Source organism: Seriola aureovittata, chromosome 1, assembly GCF_021018895.1.
Source record: "Seriola aureovittata isolate HTS-2021-v1 ecotype China chromosome 1, ASM2101889v1, whole genome shotgun sequence".
NCBI lineage: Eukaryota > Metazoa > Chordata > Actinopteri > Carangiformes > Carangidae > Seriola > Seriola aureovittata.
The window spans coordinates 5,541,464-5,567,314 of NC_079364.1; the positions used below are offsets into that span (position 1 = coordinate 5,541,464).

Genomic DNA, 25,851 nt, shown 5'->3' on the forward strand with positions numbered 1-25,851 from the left:
TTGTTAAACATCAGTATGTTAGCATTTTCAATGAGACTAGTGTGCATGTAGACTCTTGTGCAAAATGAGATTGAGTGTGTGCTGAAGTGCAGATTACAGTATATTTCACATCATCTGTCTTCCTGTTAATACAGTGTGTTTGGAGCATGAACCCACTGCTACTTGATAACCTGCTTTTTATCCTGCAAGATGATGGACGTGATGCTACTGGACGTCCCTCTGCAAAAGAAATCAAGGCAAGAATTTGACAGAATACAGAAATCTCTTCTTCTTTTCATTCTCACAACATAAATGTGATTAAAATGTCTTATTTTTAAGAAGAAACCTCTCCTAAAAATGTAACTCTAATAGGAAAAGATACTGTATGATTAGTCTCAATCATTTAAATCTCCTCCTACATCAAGTAACTTTACATCCTGGGTTTTAATGGGTCTGTCGTCTGCTCTGTCCCTTTCAAAGCTGGCTCCTCTTCACATGTCCTGTTTTCCAGAGGCTTTGGTACTGTAGCTGTGGCTGATGTGCACTGACATCTCCTGCTGTGGTGATGGATGACAGTGGGCTTTAATTTGGCTCTTCCTTGAGAAAATCTCCCTCCTCGGGAAGATGTGTGTGTTACCAGGAGTGAGTCAGCACTCCAGAGCGTCTGCTGACCTCTGCTGGAAACACGGCGAGCTACAGGAGCACATTCCCTCCCTAATACATGTCCACAGTTTGCAAACCAAGAACCCAATTACAGATAATAATAGTAATAATAATAATAATAATCATTTCAGTTCAACTGCAAACAATTTGATAACAGATGAAATCAGCTCTCTTTGGAATCGCTGGAGAAGCATTGTTATAAATTAAACATAGAGTTTTTGTTTTAAATGAGGTTGTAAAAGATTATGAAATGAGACAATGACAAAGAAAATGTGTGATGTGACCTTATGAAAATCTAATGATTAAACTGGCAAATGATTCTTATTGGCTCATTTAGCACCAATGTACATTCAGTTTAAAATCTTTATGTATGTTATATTAACATATAATAATATTTTACAACCGTGTATGGGGGGGGGGGGGGGTCACTGAACACTTTAACTGTTGTCACTAAAAACTCTACTTGCTTTGACTGAGCTGGGCATATAAATTATTATTTATTTTTACTTTCAAATCCCTCCGTTTTTTCGGTTTATTAACACACATTATGAAATTGATCTGCAAAGTTTAGGTCCAATTAGATGTAATCATGGAATAAATTTGCCTTTAGAATAATACAAACGTGCCGTTTATATGAATTGGACATAGCTGGGTGACCGATTACAAATGCAAGAATTTCATATGTTTCAGTTTAATTTGACTCTTTTCTATCACACGTAAAAACACTGAACGTCTGACAGTAGAATGTATTTTATTTCTTTGCTAAAAAAGTTATTCTGAAGTACAGTTTGGAAAAAATGCCGGAGTTAAATTTTAGTTTTTCTAAATGAATCTAATCGTAATGACGGTCCGTGTGAGGCAGCCGAGTTTGACTCCGGAGGAAATGAGCATGGTATCTACATTAAAAAATGCCTTTGCATCTTTACGTGCCATGCGTGTGTATTCCACACCCTGACTCTCAGCAAAACAGAGGCAAGGGAGGACTGAGCGATGTTGGACGCGTTATTATTGCAACCAACGGGACAGTGAAACAAATTGGGAAAAGCCAAGCGCAGACATATTGATTTCCAAGGTAAAGCTCTTTATGTTTCTTTTTTTTTTTTTCTTTTGCATTGCGGTGAAATAGAGACAAACAGTGGCTGGTTGGGACCGCGTATACAGCAGCATATGCTCCCGGTGTGTGTTTCAGTGTCTGTTAGCTCCAGCAGAGGTGGCTCAGATTAGACATTTTGGGTAGTGGCTGCGCATTTCTTAATGTGGGTGTCAGCTCGACCTGCAGAAATGACGACGTAACGCTGAACTTTGCGGTGCCAGTCGGTAATACGTTTGCCTCCAGGAGGCTGAAGCCCACCAGCATCCATTCAAATGATATTTCCTAAGATTTGTTTTCATGAATAGAGCCACTACATCTGGCTTTTGAGCAGAATCAGGTGTTCATTATTGCATTGTTGCCGGCCAGGATGTCTCCACCTTGGTGTTTCCATATTGAAATGCCGGTCAGTAATGTCCCTGCTGCTGCTGCTTTCCTGTAAAGCAGAGCTGTGGTCAGGCCCATGGCTGCTGTTTGGCAGGATGCACCTTCAGCTGACTTGGAGCAAAATAGAAATAGACCCAGAGGCGAAAAACACACAAACAGGTTGCAAAGAGAGAAGCATCTGTGTGCTGAAATCATGAAAATTTGGGTTCTGCACACACCTGCAGAGAAACTACCATCTGTACCCTTCTATAAAAAAAAAAAAACAGTGATGTTGCTGAATTCTGTCTGTACAGAGTTAAAATGACCTTCTGCATCATGGTAATTGATCTCGTGTGTTGTCATCACAGTGCCTGCCATATCATGTGATACCTTCAGCATCCTTCTAATGCCCCTTTAAAATGTATTCATACAGCAGGTAGCTAAACTTTACTGTTAAGTTTAAAGCATCTGTGCCAGTGATGACTTACTCAAGGTGTTTTCTCCGGTAAAGTGCAACTTTGATTTTCGGTTCAGATTTTTAAGACTTGCTGAGCAGCAACTCACTCTCTCAGTAGCCTCAATCAGTCAAGTGATTTATACTTTCTCTGCTAATAGTAGGCTACGTCTGTGATCTGTATTTGCATAGACTGCTGTGTTACAGGAAATGTGGTGTCTCCATGGAAACTGGGGCTGTCAAATGATGAAGATAAAGTAATGTTCGTGTTTCAAAGGCCGCCTGTTAATCTTCAAAGCTGTGAGCCCACATCACACCATTAAAAGCTCATTAGGAAATGCATCCAATCTAACCTGTGCTTGTTGGCAATTTTAATCTCTCAGACTCAGTCACACTCACGGGTACGGACAGAGATTCATATCTGTGATGACTTCAACATAGAGGAGAGGAGGAGGGTACGCTGTGGTACTGTGATAGACAAATAGAGTAGATGGACCTGATTTAAATCTGTCAATCAGAGTTTGTGTCCGTCTGGTATTTCATATAAAGAGTGGCTCAGATGCTCTTTCATTACACCTTAGACTCTCATGCAGTGACTACGTTGCAAGACTCCCCTTCTGTTAAGATTTTTCTTTCAAATTTGCCTCAATAATGATTAAAATATGGAATCAGATAGCTGGGCATATGTAGGAGCTGTAACAGCAGGCAGAAAGAAATCTGTGCAAAAACACTAAAACATGCAGACACACTCAATGACTCTTCAAGCTGAGGGAGATGATCGTGAAAAAGTTAACCTATATATCATTTTGCTGGAGTCCCTGGAAGCGCCTCAAGGACCCATGAAGGTCTCTCAGATCCCACTGCGGGATGCAGTGGCCTAGATTTCTCCCTTTTATATGATTTATCATTACAGATTGTAAAACTGCACAGTATAACATGTAAAACTTTGCAGTGTCTTTAACAAGAAAAATAAACAACAAAACTGAAGACATTACGGAATACAGGGTGTCATAAATATATGAAGAATCAAATAAAGTGAGGAAACAAGAGGCAGTTAAAGATGTATTAGAATTGAGAGCATTTACTGCAGATGGGATAAATGAAGAATTGAACTTGTTGCATGTAATTTACCAATAGTTAAAACCAATAGTTAAAAGGTTATTGAATTATCTGAACAAAAGACAACTTACAAAGGGATAGCCGACCATACGTAAGACATATGTATGAAAGTTAAACAAACAAAACATCTGATTATTTTATTTCATAAGATTTCTCTTTGGGCAACGCATCATAGTATTTAAAATTACAAAAATATTGATATTTAATGAAATTAAGAAAATACTAAACTAGACATCATTCAGCAGGCGACAAGGTGCTTTCATCATTTCAAATCATATTAAATGTAAAAATAAGTGACACTGAAGTAAACAATCAATATTTACCTGTAAAAAAGATATCAAATACTAAAATAAACAATTAATTTTTTAAAAAGCACCCTGCAACCTTAAAACTAACCAACATTCTCGCGAGATGTCGTCACCCCACATGGACCAATGAAATCGCTTCCGGCAAGTTTTGCCGCGAGAAGCGGAGCCGAGCTGGAGGAAGTGTTTAGTTTTTAAAGAAAACAGAAAGAATCTGGATACATTAATAAATGAATTAAAACTTTGGTAACTTATTAAGTTCTCGGTTAAACGACACGGCTCCGTATGTGTGGTGAGGTTTCTTCGGTGCACGCCGACTCTGAAGTGGGCAGAGACTTTCTTTGTTGTTGGGCGGAGCACCATCTGCTAGCCTACTTTAGCTAACATGCTACCACCGGGTAGTGTGTGGTAACAATGACCTGCTCTGCTCTCACATACCTGCGTTCGTTGTCTCACTGCTGCTCGGGCAGCTAACACCCGCCCGACTCCTGTCCTCAGCCCGACCTCATGGATCCCGGTGGAAGTGATCTGGACTCCAGCCTGCCTCAACCCGAGAACCCGTGTCTGATCGTGGAGGACTCTCAGCCGGACAGCGTCGCTTTGGAGGACGACCCCGAGAGCAGCTACCGAGCTTTGTTGGCCCGTCGCCTGTCCAGCCTGCAGCCCACCGCCCGCAGCCCAGTTCTGGTAAGCTGCAAACTGATCGTACCAAGTAACTAACTTCCAAGACTCTTTGTTTACAGTGTCTACTCTTGCGATTATGAGCAGGCTGAGCCATGGTTTTACTTATCAAACAGTAATTGCACTTATTGCACAATAAGACAAACAAATGTAGGTTACTGGGCAGCAGTGGTGGAAGAAATGGTCACATACTTTGAGTAAAACTATCGATACCACAAACATGCACCACTGCAGGTAAAAGTCCTGTAGCCAAAAATATGAATTAAGTATAACAGTACAGACGTATTGGCAAGATGCACTTAAAGTGATAAATGCAAAAGTTGCCATTATGCAGAACAATAGCCCTTTATGAGTGTTATATTATTACAAAGTCTATATTTGAGTTGTAAGTACTTATGCATCAGTGTATAAGCAGTATTTGTTGCACTGTTTAAACTTATTTACTGGTTAATAGTTCATCTAACCTACTTGTCTTTTGAATGTGGGGGGGAAACTTGAGCTCTGAAAGCATCCTGGAAATCCATGCTGACATATAGAGAACATGCAAACTCCTGACAGGGAGGCCTGAGCAGGCTGGTTGTTCAGACCATCTTGCTGTGCTGTGAGGTGGCAGTGCTCACCCCAGATGGCCAGATCCTTTAGCTATATCTGAATCTCTGAGCCTTTTTGCTCATCGGCATTGCAATTTTGATTCCCCCCCTCCTGTCAGCGAGGAAGCAAAAGGTAGAGTGTCCATTTCACAGCAGCCCTTTGATCTTATTTAGTTAAATTTGCTGTTTTATTTACTGTCATTCGTTATTATCTGTATGTCTCTTGGAGTGTGTTTTGCACGTGATGTTGCTGCTTGCCTCTGAGTTATCTATCCAAACTTTGTTCTTTGCCCCTTTTTGGGTCACGAGTAAATAAATAAAACTAATAAATAAAACCAGACCAAGGGCAAAACATTTTTTTCTTTTTATGTAATAAAGACTGTTTGAACTAACTTGGTGTGTCGTGTGTTGGACAGTTTGTTGCTCTGTGGAACATGGTTAGGATTAGGGTTAACCCCAGGGTTTTTTTTTCTCTCCCAGGAGCTGATATCTTCACCACTAGGAAGCAGATGCTCTCAGACTGACAGCCAATCAGAGAGCTCCCAGAGTAACAACCTAGCTGAACCCGGTCAGTGCTTTTATAACAGCATGGATATAGCATAGACACATGCAGTATATCACTTATTTTATATATATATATACACAAAAATAACACTGCTGTATTCTTTATTTAGGGATCCTCACGGCAGCCAACCCGAGTTCAGCGTTCCAGGAGGAGAGTCAACTTCTGGACATCTGCCCTCCTGCAAACAAAAAGAAGTATGTGGCATTTTTTGCAGACTGACGCTGCTCAAGTGCAGAGAGCGATAAAGTGTTTTCATTCTGCTTCCTGTTGTTTCAGGTGTGCACCAGAGGAAACTGATATGGATTCTGGAGCTGACTCTACCACGCACTGCATTCAGTCTGAGGGTAGGAGGTCTTCTCACATATTAAGGAAGCATGACATCATAGAACGTAAAGCATGAAATATTATCTCATGTGTTACTAAACATAACGACGTCTGTATGTCTGTGTTTCAGAGGGGACCTCTCAGTTTGGTTTTCTTGAGCTTTCTCAGAGTCAGGATCTGCGTGGAGAAGAGGTGAACAGTCAGGAGGACATGACTCCTCAGCCAGACAGTGAGAGACGCACCAAATCAGGTATTAAGACTTTTATTTGTAGATGTTGTCTTTTTTTATTCTTGTTTGTATTTCTCTAATCTCATTTGAACTGATAGAGAGAACATGCACATCTCAAATGATTTCAGCATTTATAGGGCTGCAGTCGGGCCTGGTACTGGGGTAATTTGAGAAATTCAGTTTGAAGGCCACTGACGTGTGACAGATAAAAGGAAAATCCTCGACAGATGAGTGGAGAAACTTTCATATAGGACACAAGTGGTTACTCTATGGTTTCATGCAAATGATGTGAATGTTATGCTGTGGCCTTCACAGTTACCAGATCCCAGTGACAAGGAGCATTATAGATTGTTACTGAGGAACTTAGTGTGTTTTTTCTCTCAATTTGTCACCCTCCCAGTGCGTCTCAGTGTCATTTACACTTGGCTTTGCAGCCGTCTGAACTATTTCATCAGCTCATAATGCATAAATGAAGTATAAACAGGATTAAAATATCCCCTGGCACGGCTACAAATTCCTGCCTGCTCCAACACAACCACTTAACTTATACTATGATGCTGCTGGTAAAATGCATACACGTACAGTGTGTGTCTGGGTTAGAGCAGAAATAAATTGTAAATCCCACTGGATGCAGCATGACTGCAGGGTGCCACAGTTCATTATCCGGTACCTGATCACAGTATTCATACTGACATCTAGCTCTGTAGCTGCTAAAGCTTTAAAAGACTCAGTGTAATCTGTACTTGCATTTCATCAGCAGCAGCAGCAGAGCAGAACATCAGCTCCAGGACTTCAGCGAGTCAGGACAGCAAGTCTGTGAGGTACATGTCCGTGTGGTGTTTTAAATTCTACATTCAGTGGAGATGCACATGCTGAGCGAGTGTTGACAGTCTTTTGTGCTTCTTCAGATCTGAGGTGAGCTCCAGCAGCTCCTCTGACTCTCCGGGTCAGTCGGGCAGGCAGCTGAGTGTCCAGGTTCTGCTGCACTCGCAGGGCTTCCAGGCCTCTGGTGAGCAGGACCGGCATGACTCTGAGATCCTGTCCTCGCAGGAGGACCTGTTCGACGCTGACAAGACAGGTACCTTCATACATTCATGGCACACACAAAGGTACTTACAGGATCATGCTGGTGTTTATCTTCGTTCTAACCATTCACTGAATATAAAGTCATTTCATTGTGGAGTAAAAATCAACCCGAGTTACTTGAGATAAGCATGAAGACCACTGACATTCTTTTATTTGTCTGAATAATTTGATCAGATAAGCTTTCCAGTGTGATGTATTTATATACCGAGAGGAGGCTTCAACATCTGAGACCTAACAGTCAGCAGCCGAGTTGAGGGTTAATACTGTGAGATAATTAAATCAGGGAGACAAATGGTGAGAAAACATGGATGTATTTCAAGGGAATGTGATAATTTCTTGCTCTAACAAGGTTTGTCATTTGGCACCTGACACTGAAGTTTTGGTTTGCAAAGCTTTTCACCAGCACATGAACATCAAATGGGCAGATCTTTAAATTACATACAGGATAACCAAACTTTTGACAAAAACAAAGAAGGTTTGTTCATTTTGATACCAAAATAAAAGCATCAGAATGACAGAAAAAACACTTAAACAAAACTGTGGAAATGATCAAGTGATTTGTAGCAGATTGGCTAAAACCTGTGTGTCTGTGTCGTTTTAAGGGTTACTTCTTACAGGAGAGTGCTGTTGTCAGTCCAGTTATCCACATGCTGTCTTTTATAGTAGTTGAAACTTGGACTATAGTCACGCGTCACCTTTGTGTCGCTCTCAGGTGCTGCGGTTGACAGCACAGTGTCCGAGCCAGAGCAGCAGGGTCACCCCACCTCGACACCTGCCCACACCCTGCGACTGCTGCATCTCTCTGGACAGGGATCACTGGTGCAGGAAAGTCTGTCCCAGTAAGTCATGAGAGTGCTTGTACGCTTGGTAACCATCCACACACAGGTCAGCCCAGTAAATCACACGATATTCATTCATGCTTTGCCTCCTTTATCCCAGGAGCTCGGTCGATTATGTCGCTCCAACCCCAGACCACTTCACCCACACTCCCTTAATTGTTCCAAGCTCGCCGACCGGACCGGAGAATGAACACGGTAAACGACTAAATTAAAGGGCTGAATTTAAATCTGAGAGCAAGTCGGCTGGTGATTAGAGCTAAAATAAAAATTGTTTGCTTCATCAGGTGCTGATGAACCGATGGATACTTCGTTGCCCCCAGAAGATGGAGCAGGGGACAGGGAGGAACAGCCGATGGAAACGGAGACCACCTCTAAGCCGCACCCATCCGCTTCTACGCCTGTATCCCAGAATTCCCCTGGTTTTGTGTTGGAGCGCAATATCTCTTTACCCTCCCAGCCAGATTTCTCTCATGTATGTGCTTCATTTCTATTCTGTTTAATCAGTTAGCATCTTTATTTATATATTTATTACTTTTAGAGCTGCTACACATCTTTTTTTCATAATTGATTTCCTTGTTGATAAATTTTAAAATAATTGATTAACTGTTGGGTCTGTAAAATATCATGCCCATCACATTTTTCCCAGAGCTCAAAGGTGACATCTTCAGATTGTCTTGTCCGGCCAACAGCTGATGTGATCACAAGTTCAACTAAATCTGTGAGGAGACTCGCAATTGGATTGTGATTCTATCCAAAAAGATTGTCATATGATCTTTCTGTCAGGTCGTAGTTGCAGCCTCAGTCTATAATTTACCTTGTGTTGTTTTTTTTTTCTGTTTTCCAGGACGTGTTTGTTCCCACACAGAGCCAGGAGGCTCCACAGCAGTCGGAGAAGAAGTCGACATCTTTGCCTCGTGAGACACCGTCTCAACATCTGGAGTCGACTCCTTTCAGTTTGCCTTTGCAGCTCTCTGAGAACACGGAGAGGTGTAGTCCGGCTCAGCAGACCTCAAGACAGATTGAAGAGGACAGTCAGGCCACGCAGATCGAGGAATTGGAAGAGCCACCCGGCGTCGACACCAGCGACTCTGTGATTTCACGCTGCGATCAGAGGAGCGAGAGCAACGGCGCCCCCTCACAATCACAAACCGCCACCAGTTCAAAAGCTTCCACCTCTGCTGTATCACCAAAGCATCACAGCGAATGTGCCAAGGCTGAACAGACCAATCTGTTGCAAAAGTCCGACGTGCACAAAAAGACAGCAACTTCTCTGAATGTACAAAATGTGAATGTAAAAGACAGTAAGAGTGACTGCAAAGAGGTGAGCTCTGCTGACGCGGTGTCCTGCTCTCAGCCGAAGCTTGATGCCTCTGATCTGACTGTTAACAGCTGTGTGCAGGAGACGCCCTCAGACACTACACCCTGCAGTCTGCCCTCACAGTCCATGATCTCTCAGACATCTGCTGTGGATGTGGTGAAGAGTTCTGTGGATGTAAGAGGAGGGGGAACTGCAGAGAGCCAGTCTGTAGAATCACAGCAGTGTGGAAAGGTTGGTAACAGCCAGACGGACAAAGACGTGATGGGTGCACGTGAGCAGGGTGACGTAGAAGAGGAAGAGGTGGTGATGGAAGAGGAAGAGGAGGAGAGTGCAGGGGGAGGCGGGGCTTCGGGAATGGCTCTGGCCCTTTCCCAGAGCCAGCTGTTGTCTCCTGAGCCCATGGAGGAGGACAGTGAAGACGGGGGAGCGGACAGCGTCATCGTGGTGACAGACAGCGAGAGAGACTCCCAGATTCAGAAGAAAGACGTGACGCCACAGTCAAAGAACAACAGCTCCCAGCCAATCAGAGATACTGTCTCCGCCTCCACCAACGGCCACGAGTCCCGGCCTCAGACGAAGGAGGCGAACGCGGCTCCTGATAGGTTCTCCCAGACTGAGAAGGCGGGGCCTGAACCAGAGGGGCTCAAAGACAAGAGTCTCGGTGATAGTTCTGGAGGTGAGCTGGGTGCAGACGTCCTGTATCTCACAGTCAGCAAAGAGTGATTCCCAGCACTTGGTTAGTGCTACATCCACACTACTACGTTTTAGTTTTAAAACGCATCTCTGTTACTACGTTTACTCCTGGTGTCCACACTACTCTGGAGTTTTCAAACGCCTAAAACAGAGACCGTTGGAAAACAATGAAGTAGACACACAGTCACTCACTGATTGGCTCTTATCAGCCTCGAGTAGTGGTGACATCAAAGGAATCATTTTAATAGGGCTGAGAGTTGGAGGTGAGAGGTGACAGCCAGAGAGCTGGAAAAACATCGTCTCTGTTAGTTAATGGCTTTAATGGGAACAATATACTGAAATAGATCAAATCTGTTTCTAATGATGCTTTTCTACTGCAGAAATTTCCTTCCACTTCACACTTCCCAAAGAAGGGGAGCTGATTGGTCCTGCTGTTGGTGCCACACCCCCTCTGATCAACCAGCTGAAGCAGACGCTGAGACACAGCACTCCCATTGGTGCGTTCAAACTTGAGTTGCACGACAGACTTTTCTACTCAATGTCAAGTAGCGTAACGTGATCTGACGGCGAACCACGTCCATGTTTTTCTTTCCATCCAGAGATCACTTCCTTCTCTGAAAAGTCAGACATGGTGGGTGACGTCTCTGCGGATGTGGCGATGGCTGCCAGTGACATCGTGTCAGGGGAGAGCGGCGAGGACACGGCGGAGAAGGGGGACGGGAAGCTGAGTTTGAGGATGAAGCTGGTGACCCCCGTTGAAGAGGGCAGCTCGGAGCGCTTCAGCCTGCAGAGTAAGAACCTCGTGCTCCACGCGGGGCGCGCGCATCTTCTGAGCAGTGACGAGACGGTATCCATGGAGACGCAGCATTCTCTCGTAACCCTCTCAGTAATATATTTCTTTCCACCAGAGCCAACACTATCAGAGGAGGATGGATCTGTCGTCAAGGTTACCACTGTTTCCAAGGCTGTAACCAGGTAACTTTCCACTCTCTTTATTAACTGAGCTCCTTCGTAACTGTGTTTCTGCTTTTGCTTTCAGTCCCTTGAGAGTGAGAAGTAGCTGAAGGGCGTTCTGCAGTTCAGTTCTTCAGCCGCTGAAGCCTCGTTCACACTGATGTATCAGGCTGTCTGTGAATGTCCCTGAATGTCTCGCAGCCTCATTCAGCAGCACTCAGAATCATGGGTAATAATTTACGGTCCAAGTGGTGGGCAGCTTAGGCTCAGGAGGTAGAGCGGGGTCGCCCACTAATCAGAGGGTCGGTGGCTTGATTTTGGCTCCACTAGTGAACCCCACATTGCCCCTGATTCATCATCTGTGTGTGAGTGATAGAAGAAGCGCTGTATGAATGTGTGTGTGTGTGTGTGTGTGAATGGCTGAATGTGGCTTGTAGAGTCAAGTGCTCTAAGCGGTCGATGAGAGTAGAAAAGCTCTATATAAATGGAGTCCATTCACTGATGAAAATGCTCACCTCTTCTAATGAGACTTGACTCACTGCAGATGTCTGGAGGAGGGAGGTGACTTTTTAAAATCCAAAAATCCTTTAGAATCAGACTCACATATTGGCACGATTAATATTATCAGCTGATTTCTGTCAACTGCAGGTATATTGATATTCACATAGAGAATGTGATGGCCATGAAAAAGACATTGTAATGGAGAAATGCCAAAGATTACTCCGAGGTATTTAAGAAACAGTGTCTCCATTATGTTCACCGGAGCATTGACAAGTTTATTTTTCAACTCTAAAATATCAGCTCAGTACTAGTTTTTAGTGCTAGTACTAGTTTAGTTTAATTTTTAGTTTGCATTTTCAGGTTGGTCTTCAAACTGTCAAAGCCCTGGTCCCTGCAGTCGCCTGTATTAATGAGTTATTCAATCTCTTTGCAGAAGCTGATTATGCTGGTGATAGAAATGAAAGTCTAACAGTGCTAATGTTTGATGTCTCAGCAGCCCGTCGGTGTTTAGTCGAGTCAGGCAGGTGCACAGACAGCAGGAGGCAGAGGAGGACAGCCATCCCGCAGGCAACTCTACACCTGTCAGGTAACCACATCCTCACAGAGCCCGATGTCATTCTGTCACATCCTGACCCTGTTTTCAAACGCTGTCTTAACAAGGCGTCATACAGGGGCAAGAAATGTCAGACTTGGTGTGTGTGTGTTTGTATACATGTCCCTGATCCTACATGACTGTATGTAATACATAACAGACACGGTGGGTACCAGAGGAAACTGCCAGCCCCGTGCTCTCAGCAGTGTTGCCCCACTTTGGTCGGCTTTTTAACCCCACCATGTGCAGGATTTGAAAAACTGTGACTTCACCCTCAAGAATTTAACACAGGAGGGTAACTTGTATTTGTGTGGTTTGTAGTTCAGACTTACTCCATGCACATGTGGTCTGGTGAGATTCTGCCTGCTGCTCTGCTGAAGCCTCACATGTCCATTTGACCTGGGGGAGTATGAATAGATTTCCCCTGTTGTAATGTATTTTAATAGACAGAAATAGGTCTACTTTGCCTACCACACTCTGTATGTGTGAGACCTACTTTTGGATGCTGGAGGTGGGGCTGTTATTTTTTGCACCATGTGCATATTCTCCTGGGTTATGTGGAGCAGGAAGGTGTAGTTTTGCCCTCACGCTTTGGCAAAGTGAGGACGTCTTACAAAGTGTCTGCAGCAGCTGAATCGCCTCTTTTATCCGCTTGTTTCTTGCAGGAAATGGTTGAGAGAACTGTGTTCTTTGCATGTCGGTCTAAATGAGAATGATTGATACTAATAATCCACAGTTTATTTAGATATGCATTCTCACAATTGTGGCAAAAAATGCAAGCTCTGGCCTTGGGGCGGTGCCGGAGGAACAGCAGTATTGTTACATAAGTGAAAGGGTTTATTCACCGTGTCGAGCTCAGCGTCAGCTGTTCTTTAGCAGATTTAACTCGACTTTCATCAATCTAAGGGCAGAGTTACCATGTGTGAAGGCAACCTCTCATCATAGAGAGGTGATGATCATTTTCAATATGGATGTAACACCGGACACTTTCAGACAGTCACTCATGAAGGGCACGAAGATTGACAGAAATAACTGTGGATAACATGGTTCATTGTTGTGGGTAGATTCTAATATTGACATCTGATATTGTTGTTGGTCATCAGCCAGATGTCTCACAGTGTCACATCTGTCAATTTTTTAACATCCCTGCAGGGGGGAGCTGTTCGCCTCACCACAGAGAAGTTCCCAGGCGTCCTCAGGCGGATGCAACAGCCTCCCTAACAGCCAATCAGAGCCTTCGCAGAAGGAAATATTGGCAGCGGTGCAGCAGCAGAAGCCCATAAATACTCCCACCCCTGCCGAGCCGTCTGAAGAGAGGCGAGGACCGGCAGAAGTTTCAGAGCCTCCCACCCCGAACAGGACAGACGCCCGGCAGAGGGTGGTTTCACAGCAGAACTCTGACAACACCATCACCTCCAGTCCGTCCAACAAGGTTCGTCAGTCATTGTGCACAACACCACAGCACGGACGATTCACAGTGCCAGTGTAAAGGCTGTCTGTGGACTACTCATATTCTTCATACTCCTAATGAAAGATTATTGAACACGGTTATTAAAGGCTGGCATTGTAATCATTTTTATTAAATTTTTTCTAATTAAAATTTGTTAACATACTAGTCTGACTGTCAACAGGCAGACAGATTCTTCTATAGCACTAACACTCTATAGGTCACGTGACACGGTGACCACTTTATCTACACAGATCTCCACAGTTTTACTTGAACAGAGGAAATAAGACACAAACAACAGTCGATGAAACTTTTGTTTAAATTTCTTTTACACTTCTGTGGAATTTTAACAAATCTCATGTGGGACTTACTTCTCCCAGTCGCCTGCAGGTCATGAAACAAATGTTTTATCTTTTGACTCATAATTAAGGTCATAAAGAGTCTGAAATATGTTTGGTTGATTTTGAGTTTTGAATATGTTCTCAGGTGTTTTGATGTAAAGCTTTTTACATTGTTTTGATGATTTACTTTACCTTAAATTATTGTACAAACAAAGTTTATGATAAAGTTAATTAGAGCTCATAACATTTCATCTTGACTTCATGGTTTATAAACTTTGAAGAAATCACATTTCACGTTACATCACAGGAGTTTTGCGGCAGCTTTTGTGTTCAGTGTCTTACAGTATGTTCATTTAAATTCCATAGAAATAGGAGTTAGTTGTCATCCATACGTAGAAGTGAATTCCCCTCAAACAACAACCACTTCAAGTGTTGTTCAGTGTGGTCAGGATAAGAAATGAGACTTAAAGCAGAGCTAACATGAGGTGTGGAGCTTTAGTCTGAGGTCAAGGTGGTGTTGATCGCTCTGTCCTGTGTGTCTCAGCTCCGTCAGCGGACAGTCTCCCAGCAGACCAGCTTCGACGCCCCGGGGCTGCGCTCCCCAGCTGGCAGGGTACGGAGAGCCAGGTGTATAAAGAGAAGGAAGTTACAGTCTGTCTGTGAATACTGTCCATCTGACGCTCTCTCGTTTCGTCTAAAAGGGTGAACCAGAGTCTCCGTCCTTCAGAAGAACTGCAGGCCCCTCCCACTGCAGACACGTGCGCACCATCCAGGAAGTGCGGACCACCATCACGCGGATCATCACAGATGTGTATTACGAGGACGGCAAAGAGGTGGAGCGCAAAGTCACCGAGGTAACCATCAGGTCGTTTCTGGCTCTGTCCGACCGACAGGCCTCTGAGGCGTGTGGTCATTTTAAAGGTTGTGGTGCTGTTGAATTGTATTTGGACTAAACATTGAAAATCTTCTCAGTTCAACAACACCACAAACTACATCCTGCAAAAATGAGCGTTAAGTTGAATCAACACCTCTCTACAACAAAAACTGAACATTATAACCGTCATCACAGTCAGATTTGTTGCATTTTGGTCGGATAAGCCAGTAACACACCAGATGAGCGGCGTGCACGTGGCTGTGGAACATTTTGGCGCCCAAGTTAAATGGTTAGAGCTTGACACGTGCATCAGACCTGTTGATGTCATATGATATAGTATAGTTGTGTATGTGTAGGCTGAATCTGAATATGACACGGGCATGAGCAGATATAAATATATTCTTGCACCATTTCAGCAGCTGACTGTGGACACAGGCAGCTGCTGAAATTAATTTAGAATGAAAAGAAATCCAACTCTCTAGTAGCCAACAAACTCTATATGGAGAGATAGAGCTGGTAGAAGCAGCAACACAGTCTCTCACACACACACACACACACACACACACACACACACACACACACACACACACACACACACACACACACACACACACACACACACACACACACACACACACACACACACACACACACACACACACACACACGTTTCTCTGCAGCAGTTCAGTGATGCGGCCGCCACACACACGCATCATATGCAGTGTGTTCTCAGCATTAAACTGCGTTAAGTTTTGCTTAGTGGACTGGAAACTAAGAATTCAAATGATATTCCACAGGTTCAGTATTGCACTGTTATAAAGTTGGGAGGGAGATTGGCAAGAGAAATATTAAAAACAAAATAGTCAAATAAACACAACCCTTATTAAGGAGAACTGGCGCCGTGTGCACTTCCTCACTTCAGAGGATGTGAACTAGAGTCCTTCTCCAGCTGAGCCACTTTAGCCACTTGTGTGTCTTGAGACTTGAGACTGGGGGAGCTGGCTGACTTCCTGTTGGCTCCATCCATCCATTATCTACACCGCTTATCCCTCTGCAGGCTGCCAGCATGGCTGCAGACTCTGTCTGGTTGTGGCATTTATTGTTAAATGGATATGATATGATTTGCAGCTGTGGTCGCAAGTTGAAGATGTACATACTCAGAATGTTTGTGGCTCAAGCGTCACTGATCTTTGTCGATGTTACCAGGAGAGCGAGGAGCCAGTGGTGGACTGCCACGTGTTGGACAGCGACATCTCTCCATGCCGCACGGGCAGCAGCTCCGTGAACTCCGGTGACCTGGCTGACATCAGCTCTCTGTCGTCCAAGGCCTCCAGCCTGCAGCACAGTTCGGGAGGAACCAGCAGCAGCACCGGTCTAACCAGGCCGGACTTCATGATGCCGCCCAGCCGAGGGGCCCGATCCTTCAGGTACCACCTCCACCTCCACACTGTCAGTCAAATTCTCGTGGATTCTCTTCGGTGCTGTCCTTACGTTCTCTCTGCTTCACCTGTCTGCTAGCTGCATGCTGAGTCCTGTGTCACTCCTTCACCTTCTTTGACTTTAACCCTAACACCATAATTTCTCAGTGGTTCACTGACCCGTGCCTGCTGCAGGTACAAGTTGCTTCCAGGCATGAGTCTGGGGTCGGTAGATACCCCTCATTCCTCAGCGGGTCGGCTTTTCATTTTGAGAGCATCCCCAGATCCGTGCCTGTGCAACCTGACCGGCTCCGTTCGTCCCCTCTGTGTGTCTGCAGTCCCAGGAGGGGAGGTGGGCATCAACAGAGGGGTCACAGGGGTCAAAGGGCAGGGTCAGTGATCACAAAGGGCAGAGGCTACGGCACCCTTGGGTCCCGGGGCTTCGTCCCACTGACTCCCAGAGGAAGGGCTAGAAGGGGCCGACCTCCGTCCCGCTCCTCCCTGTCCAGGTGAGTCCTCCCTGAGGCTCGCCCTGCACATCAAGAAACCAAGTGATAACAAGCAAACTGCTTGAACCCTAGTAACACTCTCCTTTTCCGCTTTTCACTAATCTCCTTGTACCTAATCTTCTCACTCAAAGCTGCAGCTAATAAATATTTTCACTGTCAGTGAATCTCGACAGTCAGATTTTACAATGATTGATTCATCTTTTTTGCTTATTGTCTGTGAAATGTCTTAAATTAGTGTGAATGTCGATTCTTTAGTTCTGGCTGCTCAAGGTGACGTCTTCAGGTTGTTTGCTTTGCTGTTAACTTTCCAAAAGCCAAAGATATTCAGTTAACAGTGAGGAGAGAGGAGCAACACAAGCGCAGGCTGGAACCAGTAAAACTTTTTCTTGATAAATGACTTTCTAATCAATTAATCAACCAATTAGTTCCACAGTAATGTCTAAAAAAGTAAAGTCAAATATTCGGATTTCAGAATTAATTTTCCAAATTAGCTACGAATCAAAAACAGCAGTGTATTGTTACTGTTGTTTTCTTTTTCAATATAAACCTCACAAACACTTTGAAAATGTGCAAATACTCTTGTTTTATTTATTTTATTATAAAGAGCAGATTGTGTTTGCGTCACCTGCCTGCAGACACTCAACAGCTGCTGGAGAAAAAGAGCCTGAAACAAAACAAAGAGTCACGGCTGCAAAATCTTGTACTGTGACGCTGCTGAATCCAGATGTTAGAGCCAGTTAGTGTGGAGTGATAAATGATAAAAGTTAAATCACAAAAAATAATAAAAACAAAAAGAACCACAAAGGAATATCATAGAATACTAACGGACATGTCGGATATTAGTTTTACATGGTAGATATGAGATATAAGAAGAAGATATACAATAAATGCTTAATTAATTTGTTAATTAATTGTGCAGAAAACAGAATCTTCGTTTTCATATATATACCAGCAGCACCTACATTCAGATTAGGAATATAAATCTTCAATCACATCTCGTATCACAGAACAAACATATTTTTCTAGCAGCACAACCGAGATGTTTTGTCGATGCATTTGGTTCCACTTCAAGATTATTTATTGAATGTATTGAATTCTGAACAAACAAAATTCTGACACAAATCCTAATGGGTTATGTGAGAGTTATGGCTGTTTTTCAGTTTAGATGTTAAATAAATTTAGTCGAGGCAGCCATTAGAAAAACCAATCTACATATGAGACATCACCTGGAATTTAACCACTTGAGAGAAATACTAATTATCTTTAGACAGATTAAAAACAGAGAAAAAAGTGCGTTCTCACAGCAGGAGCCGTGTAAATCAGTGTCTGATCAGACCCCGTGTTTCTCTTCAAGGGGAGGTGGCGTTGGTCCGTTGCACAGACTTGGTGCTCATGGCCAGCCACAGTCCTCCTCAGAGGACGAGCCCTACACCCGCATGCTCCCCCCACGCCTCCCCATCAGCTCCACAGACGCCGAGCTCCCCAGCCACTCCGACTCCCTCAGGTCGTCGCCGGAGGAGGCGAGCCTGGCCGGCAGCAGCTTCGTCGGCCTGCGGGTGGTGGCCAAGTGGTCGTCCAACGGCTACTTCTACTCGGGCCGCATCATCAAAGACGCCGGGGAGGGCAGGTTCCGCCTGCGATTCGACGACGGTTACGAGTGCGAGGTGGTGGGGAAGGACATCCTGCTGTGTGATCCCATTCCCCTGGAGACGGAGGTCACCGCTCTGCTAGAGGACGAGTACTTCAGCATAGGTGAGGGAGGAGAGGAGGGGCGTGTAGGATCCAGGTTTAGGTTTATGGGTCAGAACAACATCTGAGCTCAGTGAGAACAGAAAATATTGAGGTTGTTGAGAACAGAAAACAGGTGAGTTCCTCCTGCACAGATCCTCAGTTGGCTGTTCTACCTCAACAAAAACGTGCATTGACATATTCAGTGTCCGTGGGGGAATATCGATATACAGTTTGTACCAATGTATCAACGTCTGGTGTGTGCAGGTGTTGTGAGGGGCCATAAAACAGAGGGCCAGGAGCTGTTCTACAGCGTGGAGCGGGACGGCCAGAGGCAGTGGTACAACAGGACCTCAGTCATCCTCTCTCTGGAGCAGGGCAACAAGCTGAGGGAGCAGCACAGCCTCGGGCCCTACGAGCCCTCCACTCCCCTCGCCAAGGCCTCCGACATCAGTCTGGGTGAGACGACCGCAGCTGGACACAGATTTTGACACATCTTTTATGATGAGCTTTTCTGTGTTTTTGGCTCAGTCAAGAGAAAATGAATCAAAAAATGAAGAGCACTTAGGAGGCGGTGCCGAGGGGGTTTCTCCTTTTATCAGGTAGTGTCCTAACAGAGCGGAGGGGAACCCTTTAGCCAACAGGACACCACAGCAGTGTCGGCGTGGGTTAATCCGCCCTAATTACAAATTAGATATTGAAAAAGAGAGATGGTACAGACGCTCATCAGAAACCTGCTCCTGATGCTAATATGCTGATGTTTAGCAGGTTGATTATATGAAGGTCTGGTGTTTCTTAGTGTTATTATAATGTGTGTTAATATTAGGGCTACAAGTAATGATTATTTTCATTATTAATTAATGCACAGATTTTTTGTTTTTCTTCACATCATCATCTTCACAGTCTTTGTACTATCGTTAGGTGTCACTTGGCAATCCATCCAACACATGTTGAGATATTTTTCTCAAAACACGAATATTAATCTCATGTGGTTTTATTGTTTTCCTTAGATAACCTGGTGGAGGGGAAGAGGAGGCGCAGAGTGGCCCCCGGGGGTCAGAACACTCCCAACCGCAGCTCCTCCAGCAGCCCCCGTACCCCCGGCCCCTCCGGCAAGAGGAAGCTGATGACCTCTGAGGACAACAGGACGCCGGCCAAGAGAGGCCGCAGGGGTCCAGGCGCCAGAGCCGGTACAGAGACCTCATCACCACAACCATGACCACATCTGACTGGGGATTTGGGGGGGCGGGGGGGTTGTTTTCATATCAGGATTTGCAGTTGATAATTATGAGAAGTTTATCCTTCGTTTATTTTTATTTTTTACTCTTGCTAAATGAGGCTTGTTTGTAAAGACGGCCGTCAGTGGAGCCATGAGTCGGTTTTAGATTTGAAACATTCTGGTGTGAATGGACTTTAATATAAAGTTTTTTAAGTTTTACTTCCTCATGCGCTTTGTAGGTGAAATGATGACTTGGTTTTTAAATGGGTTTTTAGAAAAGTTATTTATTATTACATTTTATCATTATACTTTTTAAAATTTAGTTTTTGATGTAGTGATGATTTTAGATCGTTATGTATTGTGTGGAATCAATGATGTGTGACTTTTGTGCCGAGTGTAACTGAGACATGTTGACCTCCATATGACCCGTGTCCGTCCTCTGCTGCTGTTTGCCGCCTGCTACTGAGACTGAATTGGTAATTAATAACGAGCCACCAGTATTAACATGGTGTTGGTCCACAGGTGGAGGGAGGATGCAAGGTGTATTTCACGGGTGTTTTTGCTTTGAGAATTATTTTAATACATCGTTCACATGTTCGATGCTCAAACGTTCGGTTCAGTCAAATCACAAAAAACATTTTCTCTCTCTCTACTTGTCTCCAACTTGACATTAATGGTTTTTATTTGTCCAGATGTTTCTGCACCTGTTCCTCTGGTTGACTCACACTCTCAGAAGCTTTCACAGGGAATATTTCAGAAGTGTCTCATATCTCATTTCATATCTCCTGGCTAAATAAAGCTTTAAGTGAGGAAATAGTTTTCATTTGTACTTTGGGTGAACTGATCCTTTGAAAAAACAAATTTTTCTTTTAATCTGACCCCTGCTGTTCCCATGTTTTCTACTTCAACATGCGTGTGTGTTTCTGTCCTCAGCTCAGCGGGTCGGTGTGTGTAACACCTCCGGCAGCGGCACAGATCTCCCCGGTCAGTCGTGTGGCGTGGCGGAGACTCACGGCCCGCTGCCCCAGAACACGTCTCTCTTCATGGGCTTCGCGTTCATGCTAACGGCCTCGTCGGAGATCGACCGGCTGACCAACAAACTCACCTGCGATGATGATGAGGAGGGTGAGGCAGACAGTGACCGTGTTGCAGTGTATCCCAGCATGCAGCATGCTGAACAGGCTGAAGCTTCCTTTCCTGCTTCTGTTACTTATTGTAGGATAATTTGTATATTTTCCCCCTCACAGATTACATTCAGACAGGTCCATACAACAAGGCGTACACAGAGTCCCAGCTGCTGGCAGGTGGAGGCTTCATCCTGCCTGACTTCAATGAAGAACAGGTGAGTGCTCTTAAAAACAAAGTAGTTGAAAATGTTATTATTGTTTAACGGCAACTTCTACAGACAAAAGCACGGCTGTGCTATGGGCTCACCTGTGTCCCCCATTGTGGCCAATCTATACATGGAAATGGTAGAGCGAAAGGCCCTCAACTCCTTCAAGGGAACTCCACCAAGCCACTGGTTTAGGTATGTGGATGACACATGGGTAAAGATTAAAACACAAGATCTACAAGCCTTTACCCAACACATCAACTCAGTGGACAAGAACATCAATTTCACAAGAGAGGATGTCAAAGACAATCACCTCCCTTTCCTTGACTGTGATGTCCACCTTGCTGAGGACAGGAGCCTCCACATTGGGGTATACAGGAAGCCCACGCACACAGACCAATACCTACTCTTTGACTCACATCATCCACTGGAGCACAAAATGGGTGTTATCAAAACCCTGCAACACAGGGCTGACAACATACCAACCTCCACTCGGGCCCAAGCAGAAGAACATAAACATCTAAAGGGAGCTCTGAAAACTTGTGGCTATCCGAGTTGGACTTTTGGCAAAACAACAACACGCTCCAGGAAAAATACCAACACGGAGGATGCTGAGAAAATGAAAGATAAATGCAGAAACTGGTACATCCCAAAGACAAAACACCACACAATCAAAAAAGCAACCTGATATATGCGGTCAAATGCAGTGAGGAGTGCAATGACCTATATATTGGGGAAACAAAACAACCGTTAAACAAACGTATGGCCCAACACAGAAGGGCAAACTCTTCAGGCCCTGTCTCAGCTGTCTACTCCCACCTAAAGGAAAAGGCACACTCCTTTGAAGACAGCAATGTCGAAATCTTGGACAGGGAGGAAAGATGGTTTGAAAGAGGAGTCAAGGAAGCCATCTATGTAAAAGTGGAGAGGCCTTCGCTAAACAGAGGAGGGGGTCTGCGACACCATCTATCCCCCATCTACAATGTCGCCCTTTCATCGGTACCCAGGAGAGTCAACACCATAACCTCAGACGACTCTCAACGATCGTCATCCACCAGGGGCTCACCTGACCCTAACAACTGTCGTTCACACGGGATAACAACAGGGTCACCTGACCCTAACGACTGTCGTTCACACGGGATAACAACAGGGTCACCTGACCCTAACGACGGTCGTCTACATGAGACCACTTTCACAGGTACCTTGGTGGACCCACCCACAAGAGGTTAAATACCTGGGTCCTACTCCACTTTCTTGGTCAGACTAGTGCGGACTAGAGAGACCAATACATAAGAACTGATGAAGCCGCTTGGATAAGAGGCGAAACGTCTTCCACAGACAAATACAAGTCCAGTTGCCTTCGATTTAATCTGAGAAAGAGATAACTATGACCTGGACGAATGAGAACTTGCACAGACAGATTATTGCTACAGTATTTATATCTGTAAATGATTCTGACTGTAAGGAGCTGATGTCAGATCAGCATTTATTCCTCTACCTGCTCATTCATTTCAACTTGTGCAACAACAACATAAACATACAAGTTAATGACAGTGTTACATTTTTCCGCGATACTTGTTGAATAGTTTCATTATATTTTACACTTTTAATTAAAGCTGTATTTATCATCTTACTTAATCTAGATTTATCATGTTTATTATTCTATACTTCTATACTAACCCAACCCTCCATGCATATTGTTGAAGATGTAGTCTTGATTTCAGTGTGACAAATACTCAGCACTTGTCTCCATATTCTTCTTCTGCTGTGTTTGGTTCTCTCCTCAGTGTAAGGCAGCGTACCAGAGCCTGCTCATTGCAGACCAGCACTGCCGTACCAGGAAGTACCTGTTGTGTTTGGCCAGCGGTGTGCCGTGCGTGTCACATATTTGGGTGCGAGACTGCTGCAAAGAGAACAAGCTGCTCAACTACAGGAATTACCTGCTGCCTGCAGGTGTGGGGCTGGACGACGCCGTAGTAGAATGGTACGACGAAGCTTCGCCTGTTGTTTTTAGGTCCTTTATTTTTCACTGGGTAGATTTTAACCTCTCATGTTATCATTAGAGTGAAAGATAAAATCCTGCTGTGATGAAGGTATTTTTTTAATCCTCAGATTTAAATCATGTGGATCAAGAAATATTCCTCAGTTACACAGTACAAGTTATTATTAAACTCTTTCCCACCACTTCATCCCTTAATCCCATAAAGACTGTAGCCAGCTGACACGTCCTCATTGTTGTTTTGGATGACACAATAAAATTATAATCACTATTCTGCATGAAAATATCAAATAAATACTGTAGAGATTGTACATGATAATAAACTTTAATATTCTTGATGCGCCCTACAAATCAAACAAACTTACATCTGCTGTCACTGGTACATCAGTTGTTGTTGGTGATAGGTGAAACACAGGTGTGTCATAAGGCTGCAGCTAATTCTTTTCTTCATCAGTTAATTTGCAGATTATTTTTGTGATTGATGGATTCATTGTTTGGTCTGTAAAATGTCAAATAGTGTCTAAATACCCAAAGTGACTGAGATGACGTCTTCTTGTGTTTGACCAGCAGCCCAAGACCCAAACAAAGTCTGTTTAAAATGATCTATGGTGAAGAAAAGCAGCAAATCCTGCCATTAAGAACATGGAAACAGAATATTTGGTATTTTCTCATTGATTTTGATTGAAATTATGTTTTTTTTTTTTTTTGATTGGCTGACTAATCAATTAATCAACGAATCGTTTCAGCTCAAGAGTTAAGCAGCACTGTAAATGAACTGAGCATCAAAGATGACCCATGACAGTAAACTGGATCATTAAAAACGCCCTCCCTGCATTTCACTCTGCTGAACTGACAAATCAGTCTGTTCCCTGCAGGCCCCAGCAGGCCCCTGCAGGCTCCTGCTGGCTCCTGCTGGCCCCTGCAGGCCGCTGCAGGCTCCTGCAGGCTCTTTCAGGCCCCTGCTGGCTCCTTCAGGCCCCTGCTGGCTCCTGCAGGCTCCTGCTGGCTCCTGCAGGCTCTTTCAGGCCCCTGCTGGCTCCTTCAGGCCGCTGCAGGCTCCTGCAGGCTCCTGCTGGCTCCTGCAGGCTCTTTCAGGCCCCTGCAGGCTCCTGCAGGCCGCTGCAGGCTCCTGCAGGCCGCTGCAGGCTCCTGCAGGCTCCTGCAGGCCCCTGCAGGCCTCTGCAGGCTCCTGCAGGCTCCTGCAGGCTGCTGCAGGCTGCTGCAGGCTGCTGCAGGCTGCTGCAGGCGGTTCGTGTTCATGTTTAAGTCAGAAAACAAGCAGATACACAACCTGAAGCTTTTAAGAAACGATGGAGCCGACACTAGATACAAATGTGGCTCCTACACGAACCACACTGAATTACTGTTTTTTTTTCTTAAACAGCAACAGTTTTATAACGAGAAATGGATTAGTGGTTCCAAACAGGAAAGTCGTGTACATACCATGGGAAATAACTTTGCAGAATCCAAGGTGACACCTTCAAATGTCTGGTTTTGTTCAGCCAACAGTCACATAGCCAAAGATATGAATTTATTATTACACATGACAAAGAGAAGCTGAAACCTGAGAACGGGTTGAACTTTTCGCTTTCTTTGCTTGAAAAATGACTAATCGATAATCAAACTAGTTGTTGATTATTTTCCCTTTCAATTGATGAATCTTTACTCAGCTTTAAATACATATTTTTGTTCTCTCCTATCAGGCATCCCCGCAGCAGTCCATTCAAAGCCCTGCGGGTCCTTCTAGTGTTTGAGAAGCCAGTGGAGCTCTGGGCCCAGCTGATCACCATGGGTGGAGGCTCCTCCGTCCGACACTTCCAGGGAGACAAGGACAGCTCAGGTACAGAATCCACAACAAGACGTCCAGACCATGTGTCAAACTCTTTGTCCTGTGACTCTGCTGTAAGTGAGACTTTGTGTTTCCCCATCTGTCTGCAGACATTCCTGCTGGCAAGTACGACGTTGTGGTGACAGACCATGCCTGTCCACCACTGGTAGAGAAAAATGTGACATCGCAGGAAGTCCCGCTGGTGTCTCCTGAGTGGCTCATTCAGAGTGTCATCAGTGGGGAGCGCGTGGGTTTCCACAGCAAGCCTCAGTATCACCACGACTACTCGTCCTAATCTGACTCCACATGTGCAAAATGCCTTCGACCATATTAAATGTTCAACATTAGTTCTGTTGCATGCCTCTGCTGTATATAACTTTATCCTGTCTGTTTTTATGGGATAATAAATTGTGACCCTGGTTTCATTTAATGCAAGTTAAATTTATTTTCTCTACAGAAAATGGTACATGCAACAAGGCTTTAGTATTTACAGTTTATACAAGAAGCATGGAGTCAAAAGATCAGATCATCCAAACTACAAAAACATTTCACTCATGATCCTCGTGGGATTTCACTTCACAAAAGTGTTTTTTCTGCCTCATCACACAACAGTGGAGGTGAGTGGGATTTCGTTTGCTCATGGCACTGAAAAATGACATTTAGAAATTCAACAGCAGCTGAAGTTTGTTTCATAAAGCAGGTTTAAATTAGTTCGGCCTGAGTTCAACATTTTAGGAAATGCGCCTATTTACTTTGTTGCTGAGTCAGCTTCATATTTAACAGAAGTCTCAGCTGCAAAGCAAAATA

At 44.3% G+C, this 25,851-nt stretch overlaps 1 protein-coding gene across 9 annotated transcripts; it reads left to right on the plus strand.

Annotated features, from left to right (window-relative positions):
- The first annotated feature begins 1,475 nt into the window (after nt 1–1,475).
- Nucleotides 1,476–25,474, plus strand: tp53bp1 (tumor protein p53 binding protein, 1). 9 transcript variants are annotated; one of them, XM_056369202.1, is made up of 30 exons: nt 1,477–1,714; nt 4,447–4,663; nt 5,728–5,815; nt 5,922–6,006; nt 6,089–6,156; nt 6,267–6,386; nt 7,123–7,186; nt 7,274–7,443; nt 8,164–8,290; nt 8,391–8,485; nt 8,575–8,762; nt 8,937–9,008; nt 9,135–10,284; nt 10,682–10,798; nt 10,901–11,092; nt 11,210–11,276; nt 12,250–12,342; nt 13,501–13,780; nt 14,681–14,749; nt 14,838–14,990; nt 16,217–16,437; nt 16,767–16,937; nt 18,292–18,689; nt 18,933–19,124; nt 19,676–19,855; nt 20,818–21,009; nt 21,132–21,226; nt 23,005–23,201; nt 24,920–25,056; nt 25,155–25,474. In XM_056369202.1, the coding sequence occupies exons 2-30, from the start codon at nt 4,484–4,486 to the stop codon at nt 25,337–25,339; spliced, it is 5,346 nt and encodes a 1,781-aa protein (XP_056225177.1). In that variant the 5' UTR covers nt 1,477–1,714; nt 4,447–4,483; the 3' UTR covers nt 25,340–25,474. The 9 variants fall into 9 exon arrangements, with proteins under 9 accessions (XP_056225412.1, XP_056225730.1, XP_056225177.1 ...); XM_056369125.1 differs by having other exon boundaries at nt 4,475–4,663; XM_056369285.1 differs by having other exon boundaries at nt 4,475–4,663; nt 12,253–12,342.
- The last annotated feature ends 377 nt before the right edge of the window (nt 25,475–25,851 follow it).